At 42.2% G+C, this 13598-nt stretch overlaps 1 protein-coding gene across 5 annotated transcripts in view; it reads right to left on the bottom strand.

Annotated features, from left to right (window-relative positions):
- Positions 1-13339, bottom strand: part of TRIM69 (tripartite motif containing 69) — a 36611-nt gene extending 23272 nt beyond the window's left edge. For 4 of the 5 annotated variants that reach the window (XM_025390330.1, XM_025390332.1, XM_025390329.1 and 1 more), the window contains exon 1: positions 5272-5619. Coding sequence is in view for 3 of the 5 variants with exons in the window: in XM_025390329.1 (XP_025246114.1) it covers positions 5272-5277 (6 nt within the window). In the remaining 2 variants the exon portion in view is untranslated. Of the gene's footprint in view, positions 1-5271; positions 5620-12789 lie in introns of those variants that run through there. The other variant, XM_025390328.1, reaches the window with a different exon arrangement.
- Between the last annotated feature and the right edge of the window lie 259 nt (positions 13340-13598).

Below are 13598 nucleotides of genomic sequence, written 5' to 3'. Positions count from 1 at the left end.
GGCAGAGGTTGCAGAGAGCTGAGATTGCACCACGGCACTCCAGCCTGGCGATAGAGTAAGATTCTGTCTCAAAAAAAAAAAAACAAAAAACAAACAAACAAACAAAAATGAGATTGCACCACGGCACTCCAGCCTGGCGACAGAGTAAGATTCCGTCTCAAAAAAAACAAACAAACAAACAAACAAAAACTAACACTTAAATCGTTTTTGACACTTTAACGTTTCTATATATTTAAAGGTGTGTGTGTGTGGGTGTGTGTGCGTGCACATGTGCTGGGGGTGGGCAGAATATTTCAAAATGTCCTCAATATATCAACTTGTCTAGATTGGGTAATGGACTTTCAGCGTTAATCAGTGTGGATGCCTTTCCTGAAAGATAACAAATTTACCTCCAGCCCATAGGAATGGGAACGCAAAGCCAGTATTTAGCGGTGTTATAGAAAATACGAAGTGCTACTCTTTGCACACTTGAATTTTAAACTAAGATTGATTCCTAATACCTGCTAGATGTCTTAATCACAGTAGCTGTCTTTCCCATAGTACATGCTAAAGGTTGGGCCTACAGACACCATGTGGCCTCCACTCCCTCTCCTAGGCCACAGATGGGCTTCAAACTCATTTCATAGGCTGTCCAGCAATCCAAGACATGACCTAATGCAAAAAGATGATCCGGCAAACCAGAACTTCTCATGAATTTGAATCTTTGAACAAAGGGAGAATCCAGAAGTCGAAAGTAAGAACGAAAGTTTAAAGACTGCCATGAGGTAGCACTTAGGACTTGAAAGAGAAAACAGAATAAAGGAGATAAATTTTAAACAGAAATCAGAAGAAATGCAGAGATGCAGAGTAGAGAGAGCTAGTTAGTTGGCAGAGACGAGAATTACAGAGAGAAACAAATGTGGAGAATGGCTGTATTATGTTAACCACAGCTCTGTCCTTTGGTTCTTCCTGGGATTTCTGTGCCTAGCAGGATGCCTTGCTCAACAAATATTTATCCTCAAAGTAAGCAAAGTTACCTCTTCACTTAAGGTAACTTGCCTGAATTTCTGCTCTTGTAATGGACCCTCCACCATAGCACTCTGTTGAAATTTTTTCTTAGGGTGCTAAGGTAGAGTTTGCCAAACACTGTTTAATGACACTGTCAATCTCTATCTTCCTTGACTTATTTAATGTTTCCTTTGGCCCTTGTAATACGATACTGTCCTAGTTCTTCTGCCTCTAACCACTTTGTTCTTACCAAGTGAGCCATTCATTCCCATACCTTTATATACAGTCTGTAAATAAAGATAACTCCCAAATCTCTTGAGCCCACAACTGGGTCCTTGAAAATCAACCTGACTGAAACGGAACTCATATTTATCCCTAAATCATTTCCATCTCTTGACTTCCCTATTTGTATTTATTGTACCATCAATCTTCTAGTTTTGAAATCTGAGTTATCTTTAGATATTTTATTCAATTCTTTCTTCCCTATCATCTAATCAGTTGCAAAGTCTAATTATTAATAATAATTGCCAACCCTCCTCTGCCTTCCAAAATCTTCTGGTGTTTTTCATAGCCTACCAAAACAAGTTTTTTAGTTTTTTTTAAAAAGGGCCTCAGAATTTAGAACTCTCTATAACATGTTGAAAAGTCATATTTCTAGTCTCCTTCCCCATGGTTTTGTTGTACAATTAAAATTTTTAATTCACCATCCTTTTACATATTAATAATTTACTAAAGGTTACATTAACCAGCCGGGCACGGTGGCTCATGCCTATAATCCCAGCACTTTGGGAGGCCAAGATGGGCAGATCACAAGGTCAGGAGATTGAGACCATCCTGGCTAACACAGTGAAACCCCGTCTCTACTAAAAATACAAAAAATTAGCCGAGTGTGGTGGTGGCGCCTGTAGTCCTAGCTACTTGGGAGGCTGAGGCAGGAGAATGGCGTGAACCCAGAAGGGGCAACTTCCACTGCACTCTAGCCTGGGGGATAGAGCGAGACTCCGTCTCAAAAAAAAGAAAGTACATTAACGAAAAGATAATAAAAGCTTTAAAAAGAAGATGACTTCATTCTTTGTACTAGGCTGAATGGGCAATTCTGTGGAAGGGAAGAGAAAAATGTCTGTTTATTTTCCACCCCCTCAATATGTGCTTAGAAGACCAAATCTAGGGCAGGGTATGGTGGCTCATACCTACAATCCTACCACTTTGGGAGGCTGAGTCAGGAGGATTGCTTGAGGCCAGGAGTTTGAGACCAACCTGGGCAACATAGTGAGATCCTGTCTCTATTTTTATAAATGAAAAAGAAGACCAAACCCAGAAAAATATGCCTATCAGGAAATACACAAGTTCAAAAAAAGACTGCATTTTAAGCCAGTAAGAGCTGTCTCAAAAACTTTAAAAAGAGATACATTCTGAATAAGATAAAACATATAGAAGACCCCGTCTCTACTAAAAAATACAAAAACTAGCCGGGCGAGGTGGCGGCGCCTGTAGTCCCAGCTACTCGGGAGGCTGAGGCAGGAGAATGGCGGGAACCCGGGAGGCGGAGCTTGCAGTGAGCTGAGATCCGGCCACTGCACTCCAGCCTGGATGACAGAGCCAGACTCCGTCTCAAAAAAAAAAAAAAAAAAAAAAACATATAGAAGAATCTGGCCACTTGAAGGTAATCTAGGAGAAGGAATACATACCAGCATCAGTTTGTAATCCTAGTGAATGTAGTGTCTTTTGAAGGTGGATATCACTCAGGAATTTTATTCAATGCGTTTTTAAAGTATATTTAAATTATATAGTGGTTACCAAAGCGGGCAAAGAGGAATGGGAAGTGACTGATAATGGGTATGGAATTTCTTTTGGGGGTAATGAAAATGTTCTGGAATTAGATAGGGGTGATAATTGTACAACTTTGTGAATATACTAAAAACCATTGAATTGTAAACTTCAAAAGGGTTAATTTTATGATATGAAAATATATTTCACGTTATTAATTGTTGATATTATATGATTGATTGATTTTTTATATGGTTAATTCATCTTGCTAGCTGAAGGTGTGCCAATTCCCCTGGCTTTCAATAATATATCCTTTTCTGTAAAACAAGAGATTAATTATATTAGCTAATATTTGCTGAGCACTCACTGTGGAAGAGGCTTTACATACATCATTTCATTTAATCTCAGAACAACCCTATGAGATAGGTATTATTACCACATATTTAAGGAAACTAAAGCTTAGATTGTTTAAAGTATCTTGCCAAAGTCACAATTATTAAGTAGTGAGTCCCAGATTTGAACTCTTTATTTGACCCCAAAGCCTATTAACCATTGAGTCAGCAGGAAGCCCATCAATATGTTTTGTGGAATTGAATTTATTAAATGGATCAAATTTGTGAGGCAAAATATCTGCAATAACTTCCTATTGCGCTAGAGGGAGACATAGAATTGGAAACCAAAGGAGATTCTAAAATTTCTGGACCTGGAAATCTTTTAGGAAGCACATCTACTGCCAGCCCCTTTTAGGGGAAGTCTAACCTTAAGGCGGAGAGAGAGAAACTCGAGTCAGGAATTGATATTCATCCTTATAAAGCCGCGGCTGGCAGGAATCACTTTATAAGAAAGCACATCAGCAGGGCGCAATGGCCCAGGCCTGTAATCTTAGCACTGTGGGAGGCCGAGGCAGGAGGATCACCTGAGGTCTGGAGTTCAAGACAAGCCTGGGTAACATGGTGAGACCCTATCTCTACTAAAAAAAAAAAAAAAAAAAAAAAAAATATTTAGCCAGGAGTGATGGTGTACCCCTGAAGTCCCAGCTATTCGGGAGGCTGAGGCATGAGAATCACTTGAACCCTGGAGGCGGAGGTTGCAGTGAGTTGAGATGGTGCCACTGCACTCCAGCCTGGGCAACAGAGTGAGACTCTGTCTTTAAAAAAAAACAAAGAAAGAACATCTCTTCCTCCTTTGGTTCACTGTGCATATTCTCAAAGAGCAGAGAAAAGGCAAAGATTAGAGCTATAAAGTCTTTGGAAGCTTGCATAAGAAATCCTTAATTTCTACCAGAGACATTTTTTTCCTGAGAAGTTTTGTGTTGTAAACTTTTGAAATCATGGTTAAGATATCTAAGGAGAGTTCATTTGCTTTTCAACCTTTATTCCTTCAAAGTAATTTTTAAACTTTGATGGGCAGATTTTATGAATAATTAACTTTGAGAGCAAAAAAATACAATTCCTCCACAGAGACAAACGATATGGCACAGCCAGCCCAAACCTAAGAGCAAGACACACTCCTGCTTCACGAGTCATGCCATTTTCACATCAGAAGGAAAGATTCTGAACTTTCTGACTTCTTGGAGCTTCTCAGAGTTGAAAGAAATGTTAAGCCATTTAATTCACTCCTTTCCAACCTCTGCCTGAACGTCTGAAGTAATGGGAAGCTCACTATCACACAAATAGTTTTTTTTACTATTATGGAAAAGTGTCTATTTTCACTGACTTGGCCTTAAAGTAATAAGAATATAGTAGGTATAGGCAATAGTGTTTTTTCCCCTAGAAATTATAAACAAAATGCTTATCGCCCTGTTTGCTTCAATAGCTGAGGACAGAGATGAGTAACAGCAAACCTAAAGGTCCTATGATAGAGGAAATTAGAAACTGATCTTAATGATTAATATAACGAAATTAAACTTTATAAGAAGTGGAAACTGGTGGAAATGGATGATAACTCAGGATTCAAGGGCCCCTGTGTCAACATCTCTTGTCGATGAATTTTAGTGAGTTTTTCAAGCTTTCATGTAGTAAATAAGCATTTTCTTTTGTCTGTCTAACAATCAGGAAAACACTAAGTTGAGAAGAATATAACTTCCTTTGTTTTAGCTCTGAAGAGGTCTTAAAGGAAGGAATTCAATTAAAAATGTTTACTATCTGAGTATCGACTCTGCCTTAAATACAAAATAATCAAATGTGAAGGTATTGTAAGCAAACCAAGTTATACATAATAATTTTTAAATCTAAAACAAAATGATTACATTGATAATGAAGGCAAATTTTGTATAGTATGTGGTTTAATTTTTCTCAAAATGTTTTGATGGATTTCATTACTTTCCTACCAGCTTCTCTAGTCTAAATTATCAGTTATTCCAAGGCCTGGAGAGAGTATAGTAGCTACCAGCTGTCACAAGTTAAATACTTCTCTTCATTAACTTCCTTTTGTGCTCCCAAATCCATATCCTCTTCTATGATCCTGTTTTCCACACTATTCCTAGAAGCCCTGCTAAGTAAAAAAAGGATCACTCACCTCCATGAAGCTTCAGCCCACCAAGGGGCAGAGGCAGGCACTTGAATCAGAGCTCAGCAGGCCCAGGATGTCTGCAGACCAGAAGTCAGGGACCTGTTAGTTTTCAAGGAATGGGCTCAGAGCATGACAAAAGGAAGAAAAGTTCAGGAGCTGGAGAGAAGCAGCAGGGCCAGAGTGAGGTCTGGCAGATTCCGTGACAGTTTGTCAGTTGCTTTGATCATCATTTGCTTAAGAGAAAGAGAAACCCTCATTACAATACCCTACCTGCCCAACTTTTCTTTTGTAGGAGAAGAGGGCAGCTCATTTAGATTCAAACTGGTAGTCTAATCTTAAGGTTCATAGCTTCCCATTTCTGGACTAGGGATGCTCTATGAAAGGGGAAATACACGTCAGCAGCAGCCTATATTAAGCCTAACTCATGAAAAATAACCACCTCACCCCTGTTCGTGATCCCATCACACCATCAAGACACCAGCTGAGTGGCTTTAATAGAGAGCTAGTTCACTCTCATATTCCAGTGAAGCAGCCCTGACTTTGTCTCTGAGACAGTAACACAGGCCTGGAAAACACCAGGCCCTAAGAAAGCAGGATGAGCTTTCTTTCATACAGCTTTCTTCAGCAGTTTTCGCCGGCAGAGAGATGTCCCAGCACTATGCTCCTGCGTGACTTATAAAGAGCCACCATAGAGCCAAACAGTTTTTCTTACAGTAATTCCTCTAACTCGATATGATTTCTTACACGTCTGGCTCCTGCCTAGCTGTCCAGCCTTAATGACCACAGCTCTTTCCCCGATGTTTGGGATTGCCCAAATATGTCACTCTTCTGCAGCTTTGTACATGTTGTCCCTTCGGCTGGGAGTTTCCCTTCCCCTACACCCCCGTCTTTATCTCTTTACTAAACTCTTCCCTAACCACTCCCTCATCCCCAAACCAAGCTTTACCCACTTCCCTGTCTCTTCTAGAAGATATTTTGCTGGCTCTATACCAGAGGTTAGCAACCTCAGCCCTGTTGATATTTTGGGCCTGCTCAAGTCTTTTAAGTCAGAGGGGCTGTCCTGTGAATTTTAGGATATTTAGCCGTGCCCCTGGTGTTTACACACTAGTTGCCTGTAGCCACCCCCTCCCACTCCAGTCATAACAAAAATGTCTCCAGCCATTGCCAAATGTCTCCTGGGGTCAGGGGTTGGAATCGTTCCTCAGTTGAGAAACACAGCTTTCCTTCCTTCCTTCCTTCTTTCCTTCCTTCCTTCCTTCCTTCCTTCCTTCCTTCCTTCCTTCCTTCCTTCCTTCCTTTTTCTCTTTCTTTCTTTCTTTTTTTGTTTCTCTTTCTCTCCCACTCTTTTTTCTTTCTTCCTTTCTCTTTCTTTCATCCTTTTTTCTTTCTTTTTCTCTTTTCTTTCTTTGTTTTTTCTTTCTCTCTTCCTATCTTTCTTCCTTTCTTTCTCTCTGTCTCTCTTTCTCTCTCTCTCTCTCTCTCTCTCTCTTCCCTTCTTTCTTTCTGACAGGGTCTCACTATGTTGCCCAGGCTTATCTCAAACTCCTGAGCTCAAACTGTCTTCCCACCTCAGCCTCCCAAAGTGCTAGTATTACAGGTGTGAGCAACACCATGCCTGGCCTAGCTTTACACATTTCTATAGCACCCTAGATCTTTGCACATGTGGCTTTAACAGAGTGTATTCTAATTGTTTGATTGCATGTCTGCCCCTCCACTAAGTTGTGAACAACCGCAGGGTAGGTAGTACTCTATCTTGCTCACCTTGACAGTACATGGCATTTGGTGGATCAAAACCTTTGTCAAATAAATGTCTATGAAATGCTGGTGATCACTTAATCAAAAAAGTAATTTTGTTTCATCTTGATTATTTTTGTTGTTGGCTAAAACATCTGACAATGCTTAGTATAGCTGATTTTACTAAAGCCTGGCACCTGCACATTCTTTTTTTTTTTTTTTTTTTTTGAGACGGAGTCTCGCTCTGTCGCCCAGGCTGGAGTGCAGTGGCCAGATCTCAGCTCACTGCAAGCTCCGCCTCCTGGATTTACACCATTCTCCTGCCTCAGCCTCCCGAGTAGCTGGGACTACAGGCGCCCGCCACCTCGCCCGGCTAGTTTTTTGTATTTTTTAGTAGAGACGGGGTTTCACCGTGTTAGCCAGGATGGTCTCAATCTCCTGGCCTCGTGATCCGCCCGTCTCGGCCTCCCAAAGTGCTGGGATTACAGGCTTGAGCCACCACGCCCGGCCGACCTGCACATTCTTGAACCTTTTGCCTAGGGGTAAGAGTGCTGGCCTAGAAGGTGGAAACCTTGTCTCTCACCAGAGCACTGGGTAGCCTTAGCTAAGACATTTAACTCCTATGGGTATCAGTTCCTCCTTCTTTAAAATGTGAATTCCTAAGACCTCTTCCATCTCTAGAAGCCTGTGATTCCAAATCCTATGTAGCAAGAGGTCTCAATCTTGACAAATAGTACTTCAAGTCCTTTTTTTCACTATTTAAAAACAGTGTCCAGGCATGATGGCTCACGCCTGTAATCTCAGCACTTTGGGAGGCCAAGGTGGGAGGATCACCTGAGCCCAGGAGTTCAAGACCAGCCTGGGCAAGATGGCGAGACTCTGTCCCTACAAAAAATTTTAAAATTAGCCAGTATCTGTGGTCCCAGCTACTCAGGAGGCTGAAGTGGGAGGATCATTTGTGCCTAGGAAGTCAAGGCTGCAGTAAGCCATGATCACACCCCTGCACTCCAGCATGGTTGACAGAGTAAGACCTTGTCTCAAAAAAAAATAAAAAATAAAAAAATTCCATTAGTGTAAACGAGACCCAGAGTGATGGTTAATTTTATATGTCAACCCGACTAATATACCCAGTATAAAAGTTGCTTAAGCAAGAATGACATTTGTTTCTCTCTTAAGTAAAAGTTCAAACTTCTATAGTGGCTCTGGTTTGCAAAGTTGTCAGTCTCCCAAATTCCTTCTCTTTACTTTGTTAATTTAGAACTCACAACATCCAGAAATTGGGAGAGGAGACTTTATTTCTTATAAAGGGTTAAAGGCCTGCAAGTTGGCCATCCCACAGGCCAGGAAGTACAATCTCTGGCAAAGATCAGAGACAGGCACTTCAAAGGAGGAGGGGTTGGGGTAGGAACTTGATGCTGAACAGGTTGGCTAAACGTACATATTCAACAGGTTACAGGAGGAGTTATGAATAATCATGGAGGTCATTCTGACTCATGCTTATTGAACAAACATGCATGTAACATACAACCCATGTTCACTTTGAGGTACAGATTTAACTCTTTTTTTGTTTTGTTTTTCATGACAGAGTCTTGCTCTGCACCCAAGCTGGAGTGCAGTGGCGCCATCTCAGCTCACTGCAACCTCTGCCTCCCAGGTTCAAATGATTCTCCTTCCTCAGCCTCCCGAGTAGCTGAGATTACAGGTGTGCACCACCACACTTGGCTAATTTTTGTATTTTTAGTAGAGACGGGGTTTTGCCATGTTGGTCAGGCTGGTCTCGAACTCCTGACCTCAAGTGATTCACCCACCTTAGCCTCCCAAAGTGCTGGGATTACAGGCATGAGCCACCGTGCCAGGCCTAAGGTGGAGACTTAACATTCAAATGCACGACAATTAGGCCCTATAAGTCAAAATGCCTGTTCAGGACAGGAAGGAACAAGAGTGCTTAGCCTCTGCAAACTGGCCAGAACCAGCCCATAGTCAGTGGTCTTCTTATCAAGAGAAAGTGGCTGGGCACGGTGGGTCACCCCTGTAATCCCAGCACTTTGGGAGGCCAAGGCAGGTGGATCACAAGGTCAGGAGATCGAGACCACCCTGGCTAACACAGTGAAACCCCGTCTCTATTAAAAATTAGCCAGGTTGGGCTGGGCGCGGTGGCTCACGCCTATAATCCCAGCACTTTGGGAGGCCGAGACGGGTGGATCATGAGGTCAGGAGATCGAGACCATCCTGGCTAACATGGTGAAACCCCGTCTCTACTAAAAGAAAATACAAAAAAAAAAAATAATTAGCCAGGCATGGTGGCGGGCACCTGTAGTCCCAGCTACTCGGGAGGCTGAGCCAGGAGAATGGTGTGAACCCGGGAGGCGGAGCTTGCAGTGAGCCGAGATTGGGCCAATGCACTCCAGCCTGGGCAACAGAGCGAGACTTCATCTCAAAAAAAAAAAAAAAAATTGCTTATCTCAGCTGGTGCTTGTTTAGCTGCTAAACAAAAAGGAAAAACTGGCCGGACAGAACTCCGTCTCAAAAAATAAATAGAAAAACCTGTGGCAGTTAGAACATAGTTTATTCTTTAAGTGTAGGAGTTCATGACATAACACTTGCCTGGCATGGCCTTAGGTCTTACGAATAATTTTTTATTGCCACAAAGGGTCTGTTCTGTCAGCCTTATGATCTTTAATTTGACATTAATGCTGGTCAGTTGTTGTGTCTAAACCATAAAAGAGACGGGGGTATAATGAAGCGTGTCTGATCTCCCATCCTGTCATGGCCAGGAACTCAGTTTTAAGGTTTTTCTGGGGTCACTTTGGTCAAGAGGGGTTTCATTCAACTAAAAATTGATGACTATAAGAAAGGGAAAGTTGCTTTAAGGACGACCCCAGTATCTGGCACACTCTGGCAACCAAAGTCCAGCGCTAAAGCATAAAACCAAAGGAAACAAAAAGCAGTCTCAGAGCATGTGAGAAATCAGAGTTTTTTACATACTGCAGATAGCAATTTTAAAAATCAGTCTTTAAGCTCAGAGTGTTGGATGCCAACAACTCATAGTTCCTGCACAAAGACATGGAAAAATCCAGCCACAGGCTCTGTCTTGAGCAACAAGGCATACATCATATATAAATGCAGTGATACTGACGAAGGCTGATTTTTTTTTTTCCAAACAAACTGGGCAAGTGTTAGTATATTTAAAGGAAGTGCAGAAGCACTGACTACAGATGTGGCCACATTCTATAGAGTAGGTGTGTTGTATACTAAGTTCAATCTCTGAGTATCCATCCACGCAAACTTGACACCGAATATAACCAGGTAGTATATGACAAAAAAACTTTTTTTGCAAGGAATTATGGTGGGCACTGTTGGTTGTACATGCATCTCTGTCCCTCTTCAACCCCTCCTCATCAGTGTTCACCACACAACTGCCAGTTTGGTCTTGGAGTGACCTTGTATTTGCTCTTGGCCTCCTCCGTTGTTCAAGAATCACAACAGAGTCATGGTGAGTTAGGTCAGTCACTACAGGTTCTAGAGATTCACAGGTGAGGTCAACTACTTCATTACTTTCCCCAAGTTCTATCAGTTCTGCATCCAAAGCTATGTTAGGAGTTGGGCCTTCTCTGGCTATAGGGAATGCTCAGGCTTGTCTGGAATTCACCATGCTGTCACAGCTTATTATAGTATTCCATTGTGCTTTTTGGATTCAGTCTTAGGGAAGTAAGTGATCTATGCCAAGGTTTACTGCAAATATTAAAAGTCTTCAATGTCTCACTGCTGTTGTTCAGTCACTCTCTGATTTATAAGAATTTAGAGGTCAGATTTCCTTGCATATATGAACTCTTATTCTGGGTCCAGTCCTGTCTTCACCTCCACAACTGCTGTGCTCCCACAGGGAGTGGGTCTTCTGGGAGCCACCTGTAAGATAGTTCGATCTGAATTTTTAATGGAAAAAAAAATGAGAGAAAAATTAAGCTTTAGTAATGTCTAAATCAAGATTGATAGTAGTATATGTATAAAATGTATAGCTATATGTAGAGAATGTATACCAAAAATTTTTTATAGTTATGCATTTGAACAAAATTTGGAGACCACTGCTGTTGAAACTGAGTGCCCCTCCCCATTCCATGACCTGATGATAGTCGGGAGGAGGAGTCCAAGGGGCACTTACATGAAGAGAAACACAGTATCATTAAACACCCAAGAAAGGGTTACTACTTCAATTAAGAGCTTTTTCTTTTCTTTTCTTTTCTTTTCTTTCCTTTTTTTTTTTTTTTTTTTTGATAAACAGCCTCACTCTGTCACCCAGATTGGAGTGCAGTGGCACAATCTTGGCTCACTGCAACCTCCGCCTCTCCAGGGTTCAAGCAATGTTCATTCCTCAGTCTCCCGTATAGCTGGAATTACAGGCGCATGCCACTACACCCGGCTAATTTTTTGTATTTTTAGTAGAGATGGGGTTTTGCCATGTTGGCCAGGCTGATATCAAACTCCTGACCTCAAGTGATCTGCCTGCCTCGGCCTCACAACGTGCTGGGATTACATGCATGAGCCACTGTGCTTGGCCCACTCACTCATTTTTTATAAAGTAAAAATGGGAGACCAAAAAATCTCCTTACACACTCCTAACAGCAAATAAGAAATAAACCGTTTAGTCTACTTGCAGGTTCATCTTGCCCAGTGTTTTCTTTCTAACAGAGGCAACAAATGGAGTTCTGAAAAATTTATTCCAGATTGTCTTCTAGGAAAGAGAGGATGGAGTTCAAGCATTAGCCTTAGAGAGGCTTGGTTTAGGTCTAGGCTCTGTGACTTTTGGGCACGTGATCTAGAAGTTAAGTTGTCAAAATCACAGCATGTAAATCTTTGTAAAAATTAATTAGCTTATAATTTTTAAATAATGCGTAATTAGCCATTAGGGAAATACAAATCAAAACCATAAAGATACCATTTCATATCCACTAGAATGGTTATAACAAAAAAGATAATAAGTGTTGGTGAGGATGTAGAAAAATTGGAACTCTCACACAATGGTACATTCAGCTTTGGAGAACAGTCTAGTAGTTCCTTAAAAGATTAAACATAGAGTTACCATATCACCCAGCAATTCCAGTCCTACATATATACTCAACAGCATTGATGAAAACCTATGTCCACACCAAAAATGTATACATGAATATCTATAACCACATTTTATTCTCAAGAGCCAAAAAGTGGAAACAACCCAAATGCCCATTAACTAATGATGGATAAACAAAACTTAGTGTACCTATACAGTAGAGTATTTATTCATGAATAAAAAGGAGTGAAGAGCTGATCCTTGCTACAATATGATGATCTTTGAAAACAGAAGCCCGTTACAAAAGACCACATATTATATGTTGCTGTTTCTATGAAATACTAATAGGCAAACCCATAGAGACAGAAAGATTGGTGGTTTCCTAGGACTGGAGGTTTGGGAGAAATGGGAGTGGCACCTAACTGGTACAGAATTTATTTTGGGAGTGATGAAAATGTCCTAAAACTGAGGTGATGGTTACACAACCCTGTGAATATACTAAAACCCACTGAAATGTGCGTTTAAATGTGCGTTTAAATGTTTTAATGTATGGTTTGTGAACTATATCTCAATAAACAAAGATGTAAGCTGCCAAAAATGTTACACAATACAATGGTACACGAACTGGATTTAGATCGGCAAACCCTAGAACCTAGTGAGGAAATGAGAAGCCCAGCAGGAAAACGGGTGGAGCCCAGAGAAGGGCTTAGGGCTCTGCGCTCCCCTGCATGCACCGGCCTACTCACCGAGGTGGTACTTCTCTTGGGCCCCACAGACACCTGCCTCTCCCCCGATCGCTATTCTCAACTATTTGCGTTTCGCGACCGGCCTGCCCCTCCTCTTTCCCGCTCTGCCTAGGAAAAAAGAGCCCTCGGAACGAAGCTGGGCAGCCCCAGAAAGCAGTGCCCATCACCTTGCAGCTCCATCCATGTACCCAGCAGCCCATCAATGACCTAGCTATGTTGTCTGTTCCACCCAGTCCTGCCCGGTAGTTATTCAGCGATGAGGGAGTACGAAGCGTGCGCTCCAGTAGTGCGCCACTTTCCCGGCCCTCCGTGGCTTCCCAGTCCTGGACAGAGACCCGAGCGAGCCGAACCCGGGTACCCGGCTACACTGGGCTGGGAAGGAGGACCGGGCAGCCACAGGCCAGGGAGGGCAGTTGGAGAGCGATAGAAGCAGAGGGAGCGGGAGGCAGAGGAGAAGGTACTCAACGATGTACGCGCCCAGGCTGGGCGGCGCCCACAGAGCAGAGCCAAGGTCAGGAAGCAGAGCGTCACGGTGCAAACTCCCAGAACTGAATAGGCTAAAGCGCTAGCTTGTCACCCTTTTAATTCGCTTTTACAGTTTCCGAACTGCCCAATCAAAACCCGAGCCCAGGGTCGCTCGTCACCGGTCTCTGGACAAAAAGCGCTGTTTCAGATTAGAAATCAAGACTTTCCCGTCCTGGTTTCTCTTTCTTCAAAGCCAGCTGCTTTCCGAGAAAGGGTGAGGGTTGCTTCCTTCGCCCCACCCCACGCAGTGATGAGATCAGCAACTTCTCACTCTATAGATGGGT

The sequence above is a fragment of the Theropithecus gelada genome, chromosome 7a (genome assembly GCF_003255815.1).
Source record: "Theropithecus gelada isolate Dixy chromosome 7a, Tgel_1.0, whole genome shotgun sequence".
Classification (NCBI taxonomy): Eukaryota; Metazoa; Chordata; class Mammalia; order Primates; family Cercopithecidae; genus Theropithecus; species Theropithecus gelada.
This window is presented reverse-complemented; position numbering and strand designations above follow the sequence as displayed.